Source organism: Mobula hypostoma, chromosome 18 (genome assembly GCF_963921235.1).
Source record: "Mobula hypostoma chromosome 18, sMobHyp1.1, whole genome shotgun sequence".
NCBI classification, from domain to species: domain Eukaryota; kingdom Metazoa; phylum Chordata; class Chondrichthyes; order Myliobatiformes; family Myliobatidae; genus Mobula; species Mobula hypostoma.
The window spans coordinates 31,739,992-31,764,684 of record NC_086114.1 but is presented as its reverse complement, the minus strand read 5'-3'; the positions used below and the strand labels follow the sequence as shown (position 1 = coordinate 31,764,684).

Genomic DNA, 24,693 nt, shown 5'->3' with positions numbered 1-24,693 from the left:
TAATTTGAGGATGAGGAATAAAATTGCCTGAAATTTTAAGCAGCGTTTCCCAGCTTCATCTGCCAGGATATATCTTTCACACGTCTGACATCAGACTCCTGAAACAAACACTCACCCTGAACCTTGTTGCTGGAAGAGATTAGCATGCAGATAGAGCAGAAGACTCATGGTGCCACAGAGGAAATACAGCACTGTCATTAACTCCTGAGGATCTTTGGTCCACGAATGTTCAAAATGGAGAGTCAATGCATCAGAAGCCTTGCATAAGTGGTGGACGAAGAGGAGCACCACACGTACTGATGGCCGCCTCCTTTCTCATATGTGGAAAAATCTGCAATTGCCACTTTGGACTTAAACGTCAGCTCACAACCCACAAAACCCGAGTCATCCTCCGTCCAGTGACCTGCCTCAGAAGAGGAGGCACAGCTTGTCTCTGGTATCTGTTGGTCCTGCAGCGTCCCTGCATTTCTCTATTTTATTAAAGCTATTCTGAAATTTCTATCTCTGAAACCTCTTCTTTCTCATTAAGACATTTACACCCCTCTCTGGAGCCTCCCAATGGTGAAATTCAAGTCAATCATAATTAGTGGACTCAAAAATGTGGAACTCAATCTGTATCACAGTCCCGATTGTTCCTTATTTTAAGCACCGTACCAGGCCAAACTCCAATGAGAACCTATGCACTTCCTGCATTCCCTTAGATTAATTATAATAAATTAAACTTTGCTGGAACTTGTTGATTGTTGGCTCTATGCTGCTAATGAATTCAGCAAGATTTGGAAAGTGCAAGAAATTTTCCTGGATAGCTGCTCGTGACTGACTAGCCAGTTAGTCCTGTGAGGGCAAGGAAGTTGAACAGTTACATTGTTACACCCTCCCATTACTGGAAGCATGGGGCAATATATGTACATCTATTTACAAGAAGCTGAGCAATGCAAAATCTTGAGCTACCACTCTCAGTGGACCTTGATAGAATAGAATGCTGAAGTGAATGGCCAAATATTGGGAATTAACATTGCAACGACATAGACAATACAGAAAAGTCAAGAGTCAGCTCATGAGAAGAAGTGAAAAATGTATCAGAATATAGAATAAGCTGTATAGTCAGGCTGGGGTTTTCCAGTCAGCCAGATGTTTCCAGCATATTATACTGTATTTCACAAAGTGCCAGGTTTATTTTAGGAGATGTTGCCTCCTTTAGGTGGCGAACATACCCACAAAAACATAGTTAACATGAAGAACGTCAACATATTTAATAAAGACAAATGTGTGACAAGAAAGTTGAGGAGCTTTACTTATTTTGAGAGTTTATCTCATTTTATCATTTGTCGTTATTTTAAAGAGATTTTTTGCTGAATTTCATGATGTCAGTCATGTGTAAATTCTTTTTGTAAGTAGAAAACTTTTTGCCAAACACTTTCTCATTAAGATAGTCCGTAAAGAAAAGGAAGAAACCGAGAGATACCTAATGATAAGTAGCTTTAGAAGAATGCGGATTATATTACCCACCTCCCATCACTTCACCATCCCTCCCTCTTTATCTTTCTTGGTTTTTTACAGTCATCTACATAACGGGTTCCTCTAATATTATCAGTTATTTCTCTTCTGCCATATTATTGTTTCTAGTATTTTGTTTTAATTCATTATTAGGGTATGAATATTGTTCCTGAGGCTATCATGCATTGTTCTTTCCTGATTCTCCTTCAAAAGGGGGCATTGAACAGCCTTCTTGTGTCTGTGCAGTCAATTTGGTGAAGGCACCCTGGCAGCACTGTTGGGAAGTGATTTCCAGAAATTTGAGTCACCATTGAAAATCTGCGGATAGCAATTACAAGCACGGATGGGTTTTTTGCGGGGGGATGGAACTTTAAGAACAACTGTTTCATTTGCATATATGTGATCAGCATTCTAGTTTCTTGCCCTTGCCCATTCTCAAATATTACCCTGCCAGTGCCCGATTCTATACCTGAAAAGCAAAACAATTGCAGGCATTGGAAATTAGAAATAAAAGAAAATGCTGGATAAACCCTAGCAGGCCAGGCAGCATCTGTGTAAAGAGGAGTATTTTCTGAGTCTAAATCTTCCCCACTTCAAGGTTAATTTTACCAATGTTCTCCTAACTATCCCTTCCACCCTTATCGGTCCCCAAGTTTCAACTCTTTCACGATGACCCATCTCCCACTGCTTGGAGACCCATTGATAGTTTGTAGACTGACTTCAACATGCTCTTAGAAATATGGGAACATTTAGATCTTTGAGCTGGTTCTTCCATCCAAAATCATCACTATTGACCTGGAGAAACTGTTCCCAGATTTTGCTCTATTCCACTTATTGTGAAAGTTTGAGGTAACCCACCATCCGTAACTTCTTATGGTGGAGAATTCCAGATTTATACAGTAATTCACCAAATTTGTGCAAGAGGGATGGTTTTTAGGAAATGCTGAGCAAACTGAAGTTTTACAAATTGAGCGACCTAGTGAAATGCATTATTGACAGCTTGGTACAGGGTTTCTGTGGACAGAGGTTGCTTCTGTATTACAGCAAAGAATGGAATTGAAAAAGAAAGACACATAGCCCAAAGAATCAATAGCTAAGGTTTGTAAATGGAATGCTCACCTATCGACAAAGAATCCCCTTCATATGGTAAAGTATTTCCTGATTTCTATTCTGAATGGTGTCCAGCTACTTTTCAAATTATGTTATTTTGTCCTTGACCTTCCTGAGCAGAAACCCATCCTTTCAAATCCTCTTCATCCTTTACATACCTGGTTCAAGTGCCCGTTTTCTCTGACCGTCCCCAATTTTACCCCAAAGCATCATTTCAATCTTGTTCAGTGATCTCCTTAGATTTCTCTTTATTCACCTGTTACACTGTTATTCAAGCAACTCTCTCTAGTGCTCTTCAACTTATTATTCGCCTTCCTAAACACAATCTCTCCAGTACTCCCCTCCCCTCCAACACACCTGCCTCACATTTTGCATATTTTCCATTTTTCTAATGTGCAGTATTTTATGGCAGCTCCTCCTCGATGTAAAATGATCTGTGATGTCCTCTTACTTGAACGTGCCTTGAGATGTCTTTCTGCAAGCGGCTAATATTACAATGATCCACTTTGTACTTACAGTTGTTGTGGAAGAGTGATTAGCAGAGGGAGAAGCTCAATCCACAACACAGGTAATTGTCATTTTAGTCTATGGATGGCCAAATTAGGAAAAAACCAATTTCCCACTATTATTTGCAAGCTTTCTTAAGAAGGAAGTGATTTTCACCTGAATATCAAGAAGAAAAGTCCTAATATCATTCATCAAAGGAATGATGTGTCAGATGGCTGAGGAGACAGTGTGATAAATGATGATTTGGGAAAAACAGCCAGAATATTTCTGAAAAATTGATATTCCTCTGATTCAGAAGGAAGTTGATACAAAACTCCAGTAAAAAATCCCATCGGTATCCCCTACTCTCCTTACTTCCCCTACCCCGACAGATCGTTTTCTCTTATATACTTATTAACTGACCTTTGTGTCTTTTTTTATCAGTTGGGAAGTGGGAAGAAATAGGAATATCGAATGGAAAACCAAGCAAGAGAGCATGTGGAGTCCTCACAGACACCAATCAAGATCAGGATTGAATCTGAGCCTTGAAGCTGTGAGGCAGAAGCACTAAACACTGTGCCACCATGTTATCTAATGTCATGATTGGTTGAAAGGCCTTAAGTATAACTTACCTTACCTTTCGTAAGCTCCTTGCTATTGTATTTAGAAACATAGAAACATAGAAAACCTACAGCACAATACAGGCCCTTTGGCCCACAAAGCTGTGCCGAACATGTCCTTACCTTAGAAATTACCAAGAAAAATAGCCCTCTATTTTTCTAAGCTCCATGTACCTATCCGGGAGTCTCTTAAAAGACCCTATTGTATCCGCCCCCACCACCGTCACCAGCAGCCCATTCCATGCACTCATCACTCTCTGTATAAAAAATTTACCCCTGACATCTCCCCTGTACCTACTTCCAAGCACCTTAATACTATGACCTCTCACGCCAGCCATTTCACCATCAAGATTTAACTAAAAAGGGACAAACAGTTCACATTGTCCCAGCTATAAATAACCTGGTTGAATTGTTGCATATTGTGTCGTTTCTACAGTGCAACATAATATTTCTGCTATGCATGATATGGAATTTAATCATAAACCCATTTTAAAAAATGTTATAGTTTGGCTACAAAGACAGGTGGGAAAATTGCTTGGACGGCTCACAAAAATGCTGAGTGATTGTAGTTTTGTAATTTCATTAGTAGGTACAGTGCATAAGACAGACTTGGATTTTGGCTTATATTGAACAAATCTGAAATGAATTGTAAGAACTTTGTAAAGCTCCTTTGGACCTTTCAGTTACATTCAGTGACACCCTAATTAGGGTCATGACAGAACTAAACTCGACAAAGACCATCCTGCCAAATCGCCAGTGTGTGATGTCTTTGCAAAATCGTCGCTATATTCCCCTTTCTGAAATGGCACTGTCTTCTGTAAGACATGTCCCTGAATTAAATTATACGAATCTGATATAAAGTGATTCGTGAATCAAAATTAACTCAATTAGTTTGCATAGACCTTATGCGCATTATGGTTGGGTCGCCTTGCTGGGAGTGCTGCAATCAAATAAACAGACAGCAGATCCTTTGTAGCAGCATTTGTATCAGCAATGCTGATAGTTTAACAATCTCAATTGTTGCAGCAGTTGGGCACAGTTAATGTGATTGGAAGATACACAGGGTGCAGTTGACTACTTGACAGGGACATTGAAGATATTCTACCCTAGCAGATCAAATGGACAACCAGAAATCACCAAGCATGCAATTATGGTTATCTTACTTAAATATAGATTTTGCTTCTGTTAAATTCATTAGCATCTTGCAATCATCTAGCTTGTTTAAGAGAGGAGCCGAGTCGCTGAACAAACACACCACATCATTTATTCTCATATGCGTCTGGCAATTTTCATACGTAGCAGACCATTACTGGCATTCTCAGGCATTTATGTTATTTATCTTCCAGTCTCCTTCACGTTGAAGGCAGTTGATCTGAAGAGACAATAGATGAAAACTTGACCTTATTTGCATACGGTAAATGCACATTATAATAGTACCATGCACATTAAACTCCACTTTAAAGTTCAGTTTCAATAATCTCCATGGAATTGAGCCAAAGTTCAGCTTACATACATTTCAGCACACGATCACTGCGGCAACGTTAATTCCTCCAAATAATCAGAGAAAGGAAGATGAAAAAAAACATTTAAAGGGACTGCCAGAAATATTTTTAAACTTTTAATCATAGCAGAATTGATTTGGAATAAATATAGGAATTGATTAGCTGTCATCTGACAAAAAAAAGCACAAGAGACTGGCGATCACAAAAGGAGAAATAATGGAAATTCTATCATGATCATTATTCAAAGTGGACACTCAGTTAGCAAAATGAATCAAATTGTCCGTTGTGTCAAAACCAGTGAATGCTGGATTAACATATCCACATGGTGACATACAGGGTACAAGATCACGTTTAAGTGATGGTTTACAAATCACGAAGTAATCTAAATGCACATTGTAATCAGGACAGGAACAGAACATATCAAAATGAACAATAACATTGAAGGACCTTTAACTTCAACTAAATAGGAACAGAGAGCAACAAGTTCAACTTTCTTACCTGGGACAATCTCAAAGAGGTGTTTACCAGGCTCCTCAGGATTTGCCGTGAACTCATTCACTTGACTCCCTTGCAACTGGATAGATCCCTAGGGATAAAGAAAACTTTGTATTTTGGTGGCGATTAAATGCATTGTCTTCAATGCAACTGAAATTGAGATCAACACACGAGTTATGAGATTGCATGCCCTGTATGAAAATAATAACTATGACTCTCAACTGGGAATTAGGTTAGGATTTTAGCTGAATGTCACTTCGGGAGAAAGACAGACTGACATTTTAGGTGAAACTCTATGCTGTAAAAGACAAACATCTGAACGGTTCAGAGGCTGCACAATGTCCTGCATTGATAGCTTTAACACTCCTAACCAGGACAAGAGAAGTTTCTATATATAGAAAGAATTGTTTGATCACTTATTGCAGGTATTTGCATGAACATCCTAAATCCTGAAGAATTATTCACCACCAGTAATTGACCTTCATACTTTTGCAAGGATACAGTAGAGTCAGAATTTAACAGGTAGCTTCCACAAGCGTTCCTTGCTTAAATTCCTATAAGCAGTTTCATGGTCAAAGCTCTTTACAAATGTTATTGCATGTGAAATTCTTTCTGAGTTTTATGACTCATCCATGATTTATGATCAATTCTTGAATGAGTTCAGGGAAGGGGTAACCAAGAACACAAGGCAAGAAGTAATTAGTCAATGGAAAAGGAACACTTTCTGTATATTTCAGTTGGCCCGATGGCAATTTTTTCCTCCAAGTATTTAACTCAGTCTTCATGGTCACATTGTTGATATCTGTGAGTTCATGTTTTGAGGAAAAGATGAAGAAAAATAATGTTGTATAGGGCAAACGGTGAGGTGGGCTGCAATTCTGCTCACACATTGCCCTGGAATTCAGTGGCCATTTCTTATAAACATATCAGCTTACCAGGATGCCAGGAAAGCTCTTGGCTAAAGCTGAGGTATTGAAGCTGATGAGTATCTTTGTATGTAAAACCAACAGTATAAAGAAAGGGCTTTTCACTAATTGAATTCACTAATCTCTTCCTTCAGTTAGTCCTGACGAAGGGTCTCGGCCTGAAACGTCGACTGCGCCTCTTCCTATAGATGCTGCCTGGCCTGCTGCGTTCACCAGCAACTTTGATGTATGTTGCTTGAATTTCCAGCATCTGCAGAATTCCTGTTGTTCACTAATTGAATTTGTTGGAAATTTATCGTTATTTTACCTCTCATTTCTTAATCACTGATTAACTGATTGCTAGTCAGTGATTAAGAGATTTTTGTCCTCTACAAGTTGAAGCAACCATTTGGATTGGAGAGATACAAGTTTCAGTCTCACTTTTCTGAGTTGTCAGTCTTCTTAGAGTTTGCCTGACAATACAAAGCTACATAAATATTGCCAATAGCGAAGAATGCTGAAGTAGGTTGCTGCAGTCTTTGCTTCCAGAGATGCATGGATTACTAAACACATTTTTAACCTTCAGAGGGCTTCAACACACAGTATAGTCATTTTCCACATTAACATGCAAATGCATAAAAACATTGCAAAAGATCACAATGGACTGTCAGCTATAAAGACATCAGAACATCCCCTCTCTCCACCTTATCTTACTTATGGTGAGGAGTGACTGACTTTTACCCTGGCAAAAATAAGCACATTGCCATCTGCTGCCTCCCATTTTGACAGGCCTACAGTATCTGTGCATTTGTACATTTGTACTTACAGAATCCCCACTGAATGTCATTGTAGGTGACGTTTCTAGTGGAACCAGTGGTACACCAAGTAGAACCAATGTCTCAAAGTGCCAGAGATGCAGGTTCAATCCTGACCTCGGGTACTATCTGTGTGGAGTTTGCAGGTTCTCCCTGAGACTTTGTGGGTTTTCTCCAAGTGCTCCAGATTCATCCCACGTGCCAAGGGCATATAGTTTGGTATGTTAATTGTCCATTATAAATTGCTCGTAGTGTATAGCTGAGTGGTAGAATCTGGAGGAGGATGGAATTGTTGAGAAAGTGGAAAGAATAAGGGTTTTGGCCCGAAACGTCAACTGTACTTTTTCTATAGATGCTGCCTGGCTTGCTTCATTCCTCCAGCATTTTCTGCGTGCTGCTTGGATTTTCAGCATCTGCAGATTTTCTTTTGTTTGTTAATGACAAAGAGGATCAGTATAAAGCAGCACACACAAAATCCTGAAGGAACTCAGCAGGTCAGGCAGCATCTATGGAAATGAACAGATATTCCATGTTTCAGGCTGAGACCCTACTTCGGGACCGAGAAGGAAGGAGGGAGATGCCAGAATAAAAAGGTGGTGGGGGGGAGGGGAAGGAGGCTAGCTAGAAGATGATAGGTGAAGCCAGGTGGGTGGGAAAGGTCAAGGGCTGGAGATGAAGGAATCTGTTGGGAGAGGATTACTGTGAAGGGCTACTGTGGTGTGGGCTCAGTAGGCCGAAGAGACTAATTCTGTACAATATCACTCTAAACCTCTCGAGTTAAGAGGCTCTTTACAACAACAAGGACTTTATAATCTCCCTTTTTATTTTATTTGTTCATTTTTAAAGCCAAGCAACAAACCCAGAAGTAGAATATTATAAAATGTCGCAACCTCTTCAAAGACAAAATGAGCTCAAAATCATTCTCAGCCAGCCCCTACCCTCTGGATATTACACATGTCTCATACATTGAGTCAAGTGACAGAAATCACTGTTATTGAACACACACGACATTAGTAGCGGGGTGAAATTGCTAAGTCTGAGGAAGTCCACTTTCAAAATTGACATTGAGTTTATTTTTCTCTGCTATCAATACCTACGATTCTGTTGTAATCATAATGGTTTTTCTCTTATGTCTGACAAAGCCCATGACAAGCAAATGCTCCATTTTACCATGAGGAAGTTAGCCAGCAGTCTCATGAATTACACTCTTATTCCGGATTTCTATAAAAAAAAAGCTATTTTCATCTCTGTTTAAAATAGACGAAGCAGGAAAGAAAGACCTTTTTTGATTGCGGACTTCAGGAAGGGGAAGTCGGGAGAACATGCATCAGCTCTCAGAGAAAGGTCAGCAGTGGTAAGGTTCTTGTTTGCCAGTGACGCTGCAGATCTATCCTGGGCCCAACATATTGATGCAGTCAAGCAGAAGGCACACCCGCGGCTGAATATTGTTAGAAGTTTGAGGAGATTTTGCATGTCACCAAAGACTCTTGCAACTTTCTGTAGATATAAGGTGGAAACCATTCTGACTGATTGCATCACAGCATGATATAGAGGCTCCATTGTCCAGGATTGCAAGAGATTGCAGAGGTTTGTAGATTCAGCCAGTTCCACCATGAGCCAAATCTTCCCCATCATTGAGGGCATCTTCGAGAGGTAGTGCCTCAGGAAGGCGGCATCCATCACAAGGGACCATCACCATCCAGGACATGCCCTCTTCTCATTGAGACATGGAGAATAGAAGAGCACAGCACAATATGAGCCCTTCAGCTTATGTTGTTTTGCTGACCGATATAAAACTACTCCACGATCAACCTAATTCTTCCCTCCTATGCAATGCACACCTCTTCATTTTTCTTACATCGATGTGCCTACCCAAATCTTTTAATTTCTCCTATGTATCCACATCTACCATCACTCCCAGCAGTGTATTCCAAGGCACCCACCACACTCAATGAAAAAATAACAGCTTTGACAGCTCCCCTAAACTTTCCTCCATTCAGCTCCCATCAGAAAGGAGTACAAGAGCCTGAAGGCCCACTCTCAACAATTCAGAAGCATCGTCTTCCCTCTGCCATCAGCTTTCTTAATGGTCCACGAACCTATGAACAGTTTCTCATTATTTCTTTTTTTTTTGCACTATTTATTATTTTTGTAATTTATAGCAATTTTATGTCTTTGCACTCTACTGCTGCTGCAAAACAACAAATATCACATCATATTAGTCAGTTGTAATAAAACTAAATTCTGGTTCTTCTGATTCTGAGGACAGTTTTTTTTAGTTAAATTAGAGAACAAGTTCAAGTTTATTGTTATTTCAACCGTCTACATGTATACCATCAAATGAAACAGCATTCCTGTGGACTGGTGCATAGCACATTATGTGTAATTCAATCACAACTCGCTAAGTAATATTACGACAAATAAATTAACAAATAATAAGGTGCATTTATGTCACAAGTTAAAAAGTAAACAGTTTAACACTACTGGAGCTTAGTCTCACAGGCTGGGGGAAGAAGCTGTTTCCCATCCTAACAGTCCTTGTCCTAATGCTATGGTACCCCCTGCCTGATGGGCCAAAGAGATTGTTGGATGATTGGGAGGGACCATTGACAATGTTAAAAGTCCTGCTTAAGCAGCACTCCTGTTAAGTATCTTAAATGGGTGAAAGAAAGAGACCCCAATGATCTCCTCAGCTGTCCTCACGATACTTTGTAGTGTCTTGTGGTTCCTGTACCAATTGACAATGCAGCTGGTCAGGACACTCTCAATGGTGCCCCTGTAAAAATTGGTTAGAATATGGGGGTCGGGGGTCTCACTTGCATCGATCTCCTCAGGAAGTGGAGACGCAGCTATGCTTTCTTGACTAAAGAGGTGGTGTTGAGGGACAAGTGAAATTGTCCATTATGTACACTCCTTGAAACTTTGTGCTTCTAACTCTCTCCACAGAGGACCAATTTATGTGTGGTGAGGAGTGGTCCTAAAGTCCACAATCATCTCTTTACTCTTGTCCACTTTGAGATTAAAGTTGTTGTACTCACACCATTCTACCAGGCACTCTACATGGTTTTGTTGGCATTGGTTTAATATAAGATGAAAGAATTAGTAGGAGGAAAAGAAGAGAATTAGATGATTAAACTTTGCTCATGCTGGAATCTGGAAGAACTATGTGAGTTTGTCAGCATCTGAAGAGGGAAAGGGACAGTCAATATTTTGGTTTGAGACCTTTCATGTGGATTAAAAGATAAAGGGGAGAAGGCAAACTGCTTGAGACTGCTCCAATTTTCAGTTGAACTGGAATCTCTTTGTATAATATCTGTACTTAGACACTTTGGTTCTGTAAATTTTAACATACTTTCGCAACAGAATCCACCATTTTTTTAAATGAACACACACAACATGCTGAAGGGATTCAACAGGTCATGCAGCATCAATGGAGGGAAATAAACAGTCAACATTTTAGGCTGAGACCCTTCATCAGGACCAAGTTCTTATCATAATTTTTATCTCCTTGGCTAGACACATACCTCATCCTGATGTCATGTGGAATAAAAAGAGCAGTCCCGTTACTGCACAAAAAGGTTTAAAATGTATATTGATGAATATTCATATATATTGTATGTTTCTCCTTGACTAATTTTCTTTGTGTCAAGGTGCATCTCAGGTTTATACAACTCTGACAAACTCTTCAGTCTGACGGAAAGATTAGAAGCCGTCAATCTTGCCAAGTGTTTCCCTGAGCCCAGTGCTACTGACCTGTCAAAGGTTCCTAATATTTTCTATTTTTATTTCAGCTTTACAGAACCTGCAGTTTTATGTGGTTTTAGTTTGATATTGGACCCTTTTGAGTTTTGCCAACATTTGGAGACAACTTCTACAGCTGGGTGAACTGTACAGATACGTTCACTCTCCTCCTCCTGATCGACTCAGTTCCTCCTAAACCCATCCGTACTCCTCCCACCATCTTGCTTCATTTCCCTTCCTTCCTTCCTCCACCCACCCAACCTGCCAACATCCACAGACTCCTTCCACTGGGTTTCCTCCCCGTCCTGCTGCTATCTGCCCATCCACCACCATTGCTTGGTTCTGTGCTTTCATTTCCCATCATCTGCAGCCCTTTGTTACCTCCACCTATCACCTCCCAGCCTCTGTCACCACTTCCACTCTTCCCTCCTCCAATCAACCACTCCACAATTGCATCCACTTACCTCTCATCAGCTCTCACTCCACACCCTCCTTCACCTCTTTATTCTGATCATTTCCCCTCTAAATCCAGATGATTTGTCTCAATCCAAGCTGCTGACTGTCCCTCAAAAGATGTTGCATAAGCCACTCAGTTCTTCCATCATTTTGTTTTTTGGAGCTGAGATGGTCAACCGCTCTAGAAACTATTATTGATCGCTTATTAGGGACTTGCAGAGTGTATTATAAGTCCAAAAGACTATAAGATATAGGAGCAGAATTAGGCCATTTGGCCCCGCCATTTCATCATGGCCGATCTAGTTTTCTTCTAGATCTCCAATCTCCTGCCTTCTCTCTGTATCGCTTCATGCCCTGACAAATCAAGAATCTATCAACCTCTGCCTTAAATATACTCTGCACAAAACTTGGCTGTCACAGGCACCAGTGGCAAAGAATTCCGCAGATTCAACACTCCCCGGCTAAAGAAATTCCTCCTCATCTCCATTCTAAAAGGACGTCCTTCTATTCTGAGGCTGTACCATATTTTAGACTCTCCCACCATAGGAAACATCCTTTCTACATCCACTCTATCAAAGCCTTTTACCATTTGATAGGCTTCAATGAGGTCACCCTCATTCTTCTGAATTCAAGTGAAAACAGACCAAGAGCCATCAGACACTCTTTATATGACAAGCCATTCAATCCTGGAATTTTTTGTGAAGCTCCTTTGAACTCTCTCTAGTTTCAGCACATCCTTTCTAAGATAAGGGGCCCAAACCTGCTCACAATAGGTGTCAAGTCCCTTTGCATCTCAGTTTTTGTTGTACTTTCTCTCTATTTAGAAAATAGTTAACTCTTTCATTTCTCCCACCAAAGTGCATGGCCACACACTTCCTGAAACCATATGCCATCTGCCATTTCTTTGCCCATTCTCTTAATTTGTCTAAGTCCTTCTGTAGCCTTTATTTCCACAAAACTACTTGCCCTTCCACCTATCTTTATATCGCATGCAAACTTAGCACCAAAGCCATCAATTCCATCATTAAAATCACTAACATAACATAAAAAGAATAATTCCCAAGAAAGATCCTTGTGGAACACCACTAGTCACTGGCAGCCACAACTGGAGAAGGCTCCCTTTATCCCCACTTTTTGCCTCCTGCTAATTAGCCACTGCTTTATCCATGCAGGAATATTTCCTGCAATACCACGGGTTTATAGCTTGTTCAGTAGCCTCATGTGTCGCACCTTGTCAAAGGCCTCCTGAAAATTCAAGTACACAACATAAAGTGATTCTCCTTTGTCTATCCTACTTGTTATTTCTTCAAAGAATCCCAACAGATTAGTCAGATGAGATTTCCTTTGAGGAAACCATGCTAAGGCCTATTTTATCAAGTGACTCAAAGTACCCTGAGACCTCACCAGAACTTGGCCAGAAGTTGTGGCAGTACAGTGGTGTAGCTGGCAGAGCTGCAGTCTCACAGTGCCAGCGACCCAGATTCAGACTTGACCTTGGACGTTGTCTGTGTGAAGTTTGTACGTTCACCCTGTGACCACACGGATTTCTCCTGGGTGCTCTGGTTTCCTCCCATGTCCCAAGATGTGCAGATCGGTAGACCAACCGGCTGCTGTAAATTACTCCAAGTATGTAGGTGAGTGGTGGAAGATGAGGTTGTGGGGAGAATTAATGAGAATGTAGGGAGAATACAGTAATGGAAATTATGCAGGATTAGTGAAAATGGGTGCTTGATTGTCATCACAAACTAGATAGGCTGAAAGCCCTGTGCATTGTTGGTTAACCTTCAAAAGCAGGAGTCACATGTTCTAACCTTAGTGCCGTGGCATGGGAATCTCTCTCTATCTTATGCAGCCTGGGGAAAAGTACACACTCAGGACAACAAAGACTTTTTCAGGTTTTAATTCCTTTATCGGTTTTCGATGTTTAAGTGCCAGAAGAGGGTCGCGAAACAAAACAAATGAATTTACAACCAGTTCTTGCCGTTACAATCTCAGTTTAACTTTCGATTCACACCCTTGTGTATGGACAGAATTGCGTATGCAGTATAAAAATACCAGAACTAATACGGTACAAATACAGTACAATTACGGTACAAATATGGAACTAATACGGTAGTGGCAATCCTGAAGGAACACAATACAAACAACATTAGAATCCCACCCACCCTGCATTTTATACATAACAGCGAAAAATGTAAGCGAATACATCTCATGTAAGACGTACACATGTGCTGAACTTCCAAACAGAGACTAAACATTCACGCTACGCGGTTACATGCACAATCAGTCCCGATACAATAAAGTTAGACAAAAGGTACACTTTGGCACAACTTTTACAAGGTATTGCCTGGTAGTTAAATTACAGGAAGACTGACCGACTTGGATGGCGAGGAACTTAGTATAAGCCACGCTATCCAGTGTTGATTTCTTCACTTGTGGAAATCTAAAGCATCCACATGTAAGACATGTCAAGTTACCAATATTCTCGATCCGCCAACAAGCATAAACGAATTCACATGGATATTGTCAATTAATGCTCACCTTTCCTCACCATGCCCAGCACACTCTGGGGAGAACTCACTTCCAACACCTTACCACGTCTTCAGCAGAAAGCAAAATGGTCTCCCCACTATCCCGCACGTGTGTGATGACATTACCATGTCCCTTAAAGGCACAGACTATTCTAGCTTTACCCGGGTGGATGTCTAAGTACACTTTTAACGATACTGAATAAGATCCACTGGTCACCCGGTTACACTTATCTGAGACCTGATAACTCTACACAGGCTGGAAGTCAAGGCAGAGATTTTCCACTTGTGCACAGTTCAGTATCCCAGCAGAAAGCTATTTACCTGTCACAGTGTCTGCTGATACCCAACAGCCAATTAGAAGCAAGTTATAAACCCGAGGTCTAGTCAAACAGATCCATACAGATCAGCTAACAGTGGGGCTTGACTCCAAAGCATGGCAACTACCCAACAGCAAATCAAAAAATGCAAATACTGGAAGTACTCAGCAGGTCAGACAGCTTCAGTGAGAAGAGAAACAGATGAATGTTTTAGTTTGAAGAACCTTCACCAAACCCAACAGGTGGTTTACACTTCTCCTGGTTTGTTCTTCAATTATGGCCAACTTAAATGTGGTGAAGATGGTGAAGATGAGGTTCTGAAGATACTTGCAATGAGAAGTCCATGTGCACCAGTGCAATTGTCAACAAATAACCATCAGGCAGCTGTAATAAAGGGTCTTCAACCTGCCACATCAACTTTGTTTCCACTTCCACAGACGTGGCCTGATCTGTTGAATGTTGATATCTTATGTTTTCAAATCATCAAACATACACTGCCATGGACTTTATTTCTGGTATTTATATGTTTATACTAATGAGCTTATTTATTTTGATTGAAGTTTTACAAATTGGACTGCAGTTTATCCCTGGATATTGGGCTCCCACTGGATTGTAGATGGGGGGAGGGAAGAGTGATGCAGAAAAGATCATGTGATGCTCTATCTAGCCTGATGTTCCCAGCTCATTCATTTTCCTTAGATGGGTAGCAGAAACAATTTGGATTAAACAGGCATTCTAACTACTGCCTTGGAACATTTCTGTTCATTGCTATTATTTACCTATGGTCATTCATGCATATAAAATTAATTTTAAAATAATTTTGCTCTTTTATTCTGTAGAATACTTAACTATTCAAGATACTATTTATGGAATTTTAACACATTTCATGAGTAGAAATTAACACCATGGTCATACGTACATTTAAACTTCATTATTTAAATAACTTTGCACATTTATTCTGTTGAATATTGAACTACTCAAGCCAATTATTTATTGAATTTTAATGCATTTCATAAGTTGCTAGGATTGTTAGTTATTCACATTGATTAGTTTACTAACCTGTTCCTTAATGTATGATTTTTTTCCCCTGAGGGCAAATGATAAAGCTCAGATATTATCTTTAAAATTGGAACAATGTTGAAAATCAGCAAGAAAACTTTTTGAGGGTTCCGGTGACGTCATCGTTCAGAATGGTAGTTTAAATCAACAGCTCCTCCGGAAAAAACACATATTTTGCCCCATTAATCCATCAAATATAAAATCTTTCAAAAATATCTGAATTCATAAGGGGAGAAAGAATGGAGGAAAAAAAAGCGCCACTGTGGATCCTATGGAAGAGAGAGACGCCGCGCGCGGCTCTCCGACCCGTGCACGTGGCAGCGAGGCTGACGCCGGGCCTCGTGCAGGCGAAGCGGTAAATATGACAAAAATTTTGGAAGAGGTAAGGGAAGTCCAAAAAGATATAAAACCGCAAATCAATGATATAAAGTCAGAGTTCGCCAACGTCAATCAGAAAATAGCGGTGGCGGAGACCCGAATTGAGAAGGGGGAAGATCGCGTGCAAAACGTGGAACAGATGCTAAATAAGACAATAAAAATATTAAATCAACAGGAAAGTAAATTGCTTGACCAGGAGGGAAGATCGCGATGGAAAAATATCAGGATTTATAATGTTCCCGAAGGAGCAGAGGGATTATCGATGATAGACTTTGTAGACAAGCTGCTGCGGGAAGTGCTGGAGATTCCCCAGACCATGGAGATTGAAATTGAGAGGATGCATCGTTCGCTCGTCCTGCAGCCTCCCGGAGACAGAGAAAGTAAACCGCGCTCAATAGTACTTAAATTCCTTCAATTCAAGAGCAAGGCAGAGATTCTATGAAGGGCTTGGGGTAAGAAGAGGGTTTTTTTGGAATGGGAAGTTAATATTCTTCGACCATGATTACCCCCCGGCGGTCCTACAGAGACAGAAGGAATATTTCAAAGCGAAACGAACATTAAAGCAAGAAAAGCTTAAATTCCAAACCCCGTACCCTGCTAAACTGAGGGTATTTCACCAAGAGGGGATACAACTATACCAGATGATGGAAGAGGTGACTACAGACATGAACGACAGAGGACTGTCCATTAGCGTGGTCAGACCGAGAGAAAGCCTGGCTGAGCAGTTATCCCGAACTGCTTGGGAAATAGTAAGAGAACCGAGAAAGCAGCGGATGGGAGCAGGATGAGAGAAGGATAGTAGGAAGAGACTGTCAGTTCTCCGAGGACAGCTCTCACCTCCTCCAGAAGAGCCATAAGGTTTGGCTAACTTTAAAAGTGCTGATAATCTAAACGGAAGCAAAAATAGACAGTGGTATACCTATCTCGATAAATACATATTATAATGTGGATTTTATATTACTCAATTTTTAAAAATTCATTCATTCATTCCTTTTTCCCCACCTAAGTGAGAACATATACATGGGAGGAATACACAGGGAAATCATTTCTGTGTAACGGACATAGATTTTTTAACTTACTTTTATAGATACTGCAGCGGGGGCCCTCAACTCACAGGTAGGAGGGGCTTTCCCCCATGGCTAGGCGTTTCTTCTAGCTCAACCCAGGGTGATCTAGAGACCCCAGCCTTGGAATCACACCTTCATTACCTTTTTTTTATTATTCGCATTTCTTGGCTCTTATTTGTTCAGGGTTAAGTTATATTCTGCAAATTTCAATGATATACTAACAGATAAATACACATGGCTAAGGACAAAGTAAAATTCATTTCTTTTAATGTTAATGGGCTGTTGAATCCAGTCAAGCGCAGTAAAATTCTATCAAAAATGAGAAAAAGGACAAGCCCATGTAGTATATTTACAGGAAACTCACTTAAGTGATAATGAGCATGGAAAATTAAAGAGAATGGGCTTCACTAATTTGTTTCTCTCCTCATATAAATCAGGACATAGAAGAGGGGTTGCTATTCTCATCTCAAGCAAGCTAAATTTTGAAAAAGTATTCGAAATGGGAGATAAGGAGGGCGGATATATTCTGGTAAGGGGGAATGTAGATGGAAATCTAGTTGCTTTATTGAATATATATGCACCCCCAGGAAGTGATATTAGTTTCTTCCAGAAAATTACTAATATTATGCTAACGGAAACAAAAGGTCTCTTGATATGTGGCGGAGACTTAAATTTAAATTACAACCAAAGTTAGACTCTTCCATTAGAAAAAACTTATGAAACAAAGTCCTTAGATGAGAAAGTTAACACTCTTTTTGAGGATGTTGGTCTAATTGATATATGGAGGGACCTTTTCCCCGACAGAAGGGATTACACTCATTATTCTGTCCCCATTCCATATATACAAGAATAGACGATTTAATAACAATTGGAAAAGATAGAGACAAAATAATCACCAGTGGAATTGGGACAACAGGTGTAAGTGACCATGCACCTATATATTTATCTGTTGATTTTGACCTACAACCAAAGAATACTATTTGGAAACTAAATTCACGTCTACTCAATAATTCCTATTTTAAGGAACAAATTAAAAAAGAAATTGGTCTTTTTCTTGATATTCAATGATAAAAGAGAGGTTTCACCTCCCATTCTATGGGATATTCTGAAGGCTGCCTTAAGAGGGAAAATTATAGCGATATCTTCATATAAGAAAAAGAAGGAATAAAACATTAGATGAATTACAAAATAAGCTGAAGGAACTAGAAAAAAACACAAATTGAGTTGGGCACAGGATACACTGGATGAAATTTAAAAAATTAGGAATGAAATTAATAGTTTGGCTACATAAGAAATTGGAAAAAAAATAATGTTTCTGAAACAGACACTATGAAAGTGGATCTAAATCTATGAAAATACTGGCATGGGAACTGAAAAAAAAATAGCAGAAAATACAATTCATAGAATTAGGGATCCAAGAACAAAAGTGATAAAAAAAAAATAAGCTAAGTGAAATTCAAGAAGCTTTTGAAATGTTTTACAAAACTCTGTATTCCAAAGTTCCAGGGGGCAGCATAACCCAAATTGACACCTTCCTGAATTCTTTAGAGTTACCCACTTTAAGCAAAGAACAAAATAGAATGATGACTGCTGACATAACTGAAGCTGAACTAAAAACTACAATTAGTAGGCTTAAATTAAGCAAGTCACCAGGATCAGATGGATATACGGCAGAGTGGTATAAAGAGTTTAGAAGTGAGTTAATTCCTGTTTTACTCCCCACACTGAACTGGGCTCTAAGAAAGATGCAAATGCCTCCCAGCTGGAAGGAGGCGATAATCTCAGCTATACCGAAAGAAGGCAAGGATAAAATGGAATGTGGGTCATTTAGACCAATATCTGTTCTTAATGTGGATTATAGAATATTTACCTCCATCATGGCCAAACGATTAGAAGAGTTTCTACCCACACTGATATATAATGATCAGACAGGTTTTATACAACTATGCCAAACGCAAGACAATATACGAAGGATACTTCACATTATGGATCATATAAAAAATGAAATTGAAGCAATAGTGGTAAGTGTGGACGCTGAAAAGGCATTTGATTTGGTTAATTGGAATTTTCTTTACAGAGTTTTACATAGATTTGGTCTACATGACACAATTGTTAAAACTATACAGGCACACTATATGACAATCTTACTGCCAGGATTAAAATCAATGGATATTTAACTAATAGTTTTACCCTAGAAAGGGGCACAGGACAGGGTTGGGCATGGTCACCGCTACTCTTCACATTATATCTGGAACCATTAGCTCAATACATCAGACAAAATGAAGATATCAGGGGAATTACTATTAAAGGGACAGAGCATAAATTGGCCTGTTACGCGGATGACATTTTGATCTATCTAGGGCAATCAACATACTCTTTACCTAAATTGATGCAATCCTTTGAACAATATGGCCAATTATCAGGATACAAGATCAACATAGATAAATCCCAACTATAGCCCACCAAGAGAAATTGAAAGTAGATATCCTTGGGCATGGCAAACAGAGTCCGCTAAATATTTGGGCATCACTATGCCAAAAGATTTGGCAAAATTATCAGAATGCAATTATCAGCCTATATATAAAAAAAATAATATAACAAGATGGAACCTAATTCCTTTTCTTGGTCTCAGTTCAAGGATTGAATCTATTAAAATAAATATACTGCCCAGACTATTTCTCTTTCAGACCCTACCAATAGAGATTAACCAAAATCAATTCTATGAATGGAACAAGATGCTAGCAAGATATATATGGCAAGCTAAAAGGCCTAGGGTTCGTCTCAAAACTTTGCAATTAGCCAAGGAAAAGGGGAGATGGGGCCTACCTTCTCTTAGAGATTATTATTTTTCAGCACAGTTGAGAGCCGTGATATGCTGGTGCAACCCATCATATGATGCTCAATGGAAAAACATTGAGGAGAGGAAACTTTCCATCCCCATACAAGCAATTTTGGCTGATAACAACCTACAAAGTTACATGAATAATATTGACAACCCGTGGGTGAAATGGACTCTTAAAATATGGAAAACTATTATAAAAGAATATAAACTAGAGAGAGACATCGCAATTCTTAAATGATGTGCATATGACTCTGATTTTACGCCGAATAAACTGGATGCTAGATTTAAGGACTGAACAGCTAAAGGAATAACAGCTATTTGCAATGTAATGAAAGAAGGAACACTGTTCAGTTTTGAAATGCTCAAAGAGAAACACTTATTAGAAAAACAAGACTTTTACCGGTATTTACAGATGCAACAGTATGTTAATAGGATGGTTAAAAATGTAACCAAGGCAAGTATATGTCTGATAGAGCTGCTTAGAAAAGCATATAATTCAGACAACGGTAGTAGAATAATTTCAAACATGTATAAGGGTTTGTCAAATCTTGAAACACATTCGACTTCATACGTTAAAACAAAATGGGGGAAGGAAGGAGGGATAATATTATCTGAGGAAGACTGGACAATAATATGGAGGTATCAATGGAAGTGTACTAGTTCACAGAAATGGAGGGAGTTTGGGTGGAAAAACTTGATAAGATATTTTATTACACCCTCTCAGAACCCCATTATGATAGTAACCTCCCTGTTTGCTGGAGAAATTGTGGAAATCAAAATGCAAACCATTATCATATTTTCTGGGAATGCCCCATTATCAAAGACTGTTGGAGTGGGATACATAACGCCCTACAAGACATTTTTAAATGTGAAATACCCTTAGAGAGTAAGACCATATATTTTGGGTTTATACCTCAAGAATGGTTGAAAAGAGACAAGTATTTAATGAATGTACTGCTGGTGGCTGGAAAAAAAACCTTTAGAAGGAAATGGTTATCACAGGAGAGCCCAACTTTAAATGTATGGGTGGAAATTACAATAGACATTTGCAAAATGGAGAAGATAACAGCATCTGTTAATCATAAGTTGGAGCAATTTTATTCATACTGGAAAAAAAGGTTTAACTACATAACACCTCATAGGCCTGATTTTATTCTCACAAGTCAATGAATATGTTGTAAAAAAAAGATCACTCCCTACACTGTACATAAGTTTTCTTCTTTCGATTGTTCTTTCTTTCCTCTCCTTTCTATTTGTGTATACCTCAGATAAGTATTATGTGGAGATTTGTGACAAATATGACTATATGATATATATGTACAGTGTCTGAAATTCATCTTGTGGAAATGTTTGTTTGATGATGAAATTCAATAAAAAATAAATTACATGACACCGTTATTTGACATGCCAAGGGTTTGACCTCAGAGTCTCGATCGTGTTCGGAAGCCTAAGATCTCGGGGCTCTGGAGTTGGGCAGATCGAGGGTCGGTGTCACAGCGGGAGACTCGCGTGTCATTGGGGAGGACAGAAAATCTTCCGCTGTGGACCCGAAGACCTGAGGTCTTTGTGATCTTTGGACACAGCTCAAAAAAAACCGATGAAACAGACTTCTAACATCGTAAACCAGTGGGCTGTTGTTCTGTCTCCTGCTCGCTGTAAAAATGGGGGACACCTCCCTCTCCCTTGCCAGGGAGAGACAACCTGTGGTTTGTCGAATATCGGATGAAATGCGAAGCCTTTGGGATAACTTTGGTCTGTGTCTTTGCTATTGCTTAGCACATGCTTGGGCTCGGTGATGGTAGCGATGCACTTTTTTGCTGGTGAGGGGGGAGAGGGATCATTGCTTGCTGCCGCTTACGCACGGGAGGGAGGCGAGCCGGTGGGGGGGCACTTTGGGGTTCTCATGTTTAACTGTCGTTCACTCTTTGGGGCACTTCTCCGTTTTCGTGGATGTTTGCAAAGAAAAGGCATTTCAATATGTATATTGTATACATTTCTCTGACATTAAATTTGATCTTTGAACCTTTGATTTTCTGGGTAAAGGATGAGTCTATTTATTTGACTGCAGGTCTGTGACAAGTGGTGTGCTGCAGGGATCGGTGCTGGGTCCATTGGTGTTTGTCATCTATAACAATGATCTGGTGGATAATGTAGTAACCTGGATGAGTAAATTTGTGGATGACACTAAGATTGGGGGCATGGTAAACAGTGAAGACTATTAAAACTTGCAGCAAGACTCAGACCAGCTGGAAAAACAGGCTGAAAAATGGCAGGTGGAATTTTTTTAAATATAATTTTTAATTTTTTTTGCTCGACATAACAAAACTTTCAATTTCCAGATAAGCTTACATTTACATTTCTTCCCCTCACAGATATCAAGTATCAGAACACTTCCATCAAAATATAGACATCACCCACAACATCCTATACAAAAGCCCTTATTAGTATAGCAGACAGGTTTACATCTAAATACTGCAGAAAAGGTTGCCATGTTTTATGAAAACTATTTGTTTTTGAGTGTGAAAAAGTCCGGAGGAATGTATTCCATGATTAATTTACGCCAACCAAAAAGTCCAGGGGCCTTATTGCATATCCAACAAAGTAAAATGTCCTTCCTTGCACAAAAAGTCAGGATGTTAAAAAGTTTTTTCTGATGTGCATTAATAATACGACTGCTGGGTAAGCCTAAGAGAAAAGACATTGGATCCAGTTCAAGCAGCATCCTCAGAATCTTTTCCATTTCTCCAGTATGCCTGAAATTTGGGACAAGTCCAAAAGCAGAGGGTGAAAGTTCCAGTATTTACTTTACATTTAGAACACGTTGGAGAAACCCCGTCTTAAATTTCGAGAGATGATCTGGAGTCAGATGGGCTCAATGCAGAATTTTGAGTTGCAATGTTTTAGTTCTATTACAAACTGAAATCTTCTTTGCATTATCATAGATGTCTTCCCATGTTTCAACTGTAATTTCTACTCCCAGCTCTTCCTCCCAGACCCTTCCGAGCTGCTCAGCCTCTCCACAAGAACATTCCCTCAGGATGCTGTAAAAAGTACTAATAGAGACTTCACCCTTAGAACGAAACACCTTCTCTTCTATGTCAGAACTATAGAAATCAGTTAATAATGATGTTTTTTTCTGTATATAATCTCTTATCTGAAAGAAACAAAAAGGATCCTTGTTGGGTATGTTAAATTTTAAATAGTTCCTCCTTCAAACAAATCTCCTAGATGGAAAATACCCTTAGATACAAAGTTTAAATCCGGAATCCATTATGCTAGGCTGAAAATCTGGACTGCCGGTTATGGGAGTAAAGGGTGATATTTTCGCTGCGTTGCCCTCAATTTGTCGCACCGCCCTCCAAGCCCTGACTGTATTAATTGCGACGCTATTCCTTAACTAGTTTCATCTTATTGAGGAAAAGCAAATTAATAAGAGGGCATTTTGTTTGTGAGGCTTCAATGTCCAGCCAAATTGAGAAGGGGTCCCTGCAAACCCAGTCAATCACATAAGATAAAAAGGAACTTAATTGATATTTTTTGAGGTCTGGAAAATCCAGACTCCCTAGACTACTGGGAAGCTGTAACTTAAGACATTGTACTACAGGGTCTTTTTTTGTTCCAGATGAAAGAAACAAACCAGCCATTTTTTTTAAGTACCTGTTGGGTAAAAGTGACTGGAATCATTCATATTGGGTAGAGCAGACGAGGAAGAATGTTCATTTTGAGCAAGGATATTTGGCCAAGCAAAGAAATGGGAAGAGTGCTCCATCGCTCAAGATCCTGTTTGATTTTGTCAAATAACTGTGTAAAGTTGGCTTTGAATAATTGATCAAACGTAGGTGTGATAAATATGCCCAAGTAAACAAAACCTGTCTGCGACCATTTAAAGGGGAAAACACCATGAGTGTCAGGTACCTGCTGCAGATTTCCCAGAAGCATAACATCTGGTTTAGTAAAGTTGATTTTATAACCTGAAAAGGCGCTAATTGAATTGATGCATTGTATAAGGTGGCGCACTGATATAGCAGGGTTTGATAAGAAAATTAGAACATCATCTGCATACAATGTAATTTTATGTGACTTTAGTCCTATGTCTCGAGCAGATATTTTGGGGTCTCACTGAATAGCCTCAGCCAATGGCTCGATCACCAGTTTGAAAAGTAGTGGTGATATGCACCCTTCATCCACTTAATAAAATTATTGCCCAAACCAAATCATTCTAAAATGAAAAAAGGATACAGCCATTCAACACAATTAAAGGCCTTTTCTGCATCTAAGGAAACCATCAAGCCGTCCACTGCCTGTTGTTGACATGCCTGAATAACATTAAGTAATTTGATATTGTTAGATGATCTATGGCAGGTGGAATTTAATGCAGATTAGTTTGAGGTGCTACACCTTGTGAGAGAAAACCAGGGCAGGACTGACACAGTGATAGGTAGGACACTGAGCAGTGCGGTGGGATAGAGGGATTTGGGAATGCAGATTCATAGATAGGGTCATAAAGAGAGCTTTTGGCACATTAGCCTCGATAAGTCAAAGTACCGAGTACAGGAGTTGGTATGTTTTGTTGAAATTGTATAAGACATTGAAGTATTTTGTGCATTTCTGATCACTTAACTACAGGAAAGATATCAATAAGATTGAAAGAGTGCAGGGAAAATTTACAAGAGCATTGCCAGGACACGAGGACCTGAGTTATTGGGAAAAGTTGAACAGGTTCGGACTTTATTCCCTGGAGTGAAGGAGAGTGAGTGGAAATTTGATAGAGGTACACAAAATTATGTGGGGTATATATTGGGTAAATGCAAGCAGGCTTTTTCCACTGAGGCTGGAGAGACCGGTACCAGAGGTCAAGGGTTAAGGGTAAAA

At 39.5% G+C, this 24,693-nt stretch overlaps 1 protein-coding gene across 2 annotated transcripts in view; it reads right to left on the bottom strand.

Moving 5' to 3' along the window:
- The window catches only part of LOC134358439 (rho GTPase-activating protein 22-like), a 520,442-nt gene that overhangs the window by 354,184 nt on the left and 141,565 nt on the right, over nt 1-24,693 (bottom strand). For both annotated transcript variants that reach the window (XM_063070661.1, XM_063070660.1), the window contains exon 3: nt 5,714-5,801. In XM_063070661.1, coding sequence (XP_062926731.1) covers nt 5,714-5,801 — 88 coding nt within the window. The remainder of the gene's footprint in view (nt 1-5,713; nt 5,802-24,693) is intronic.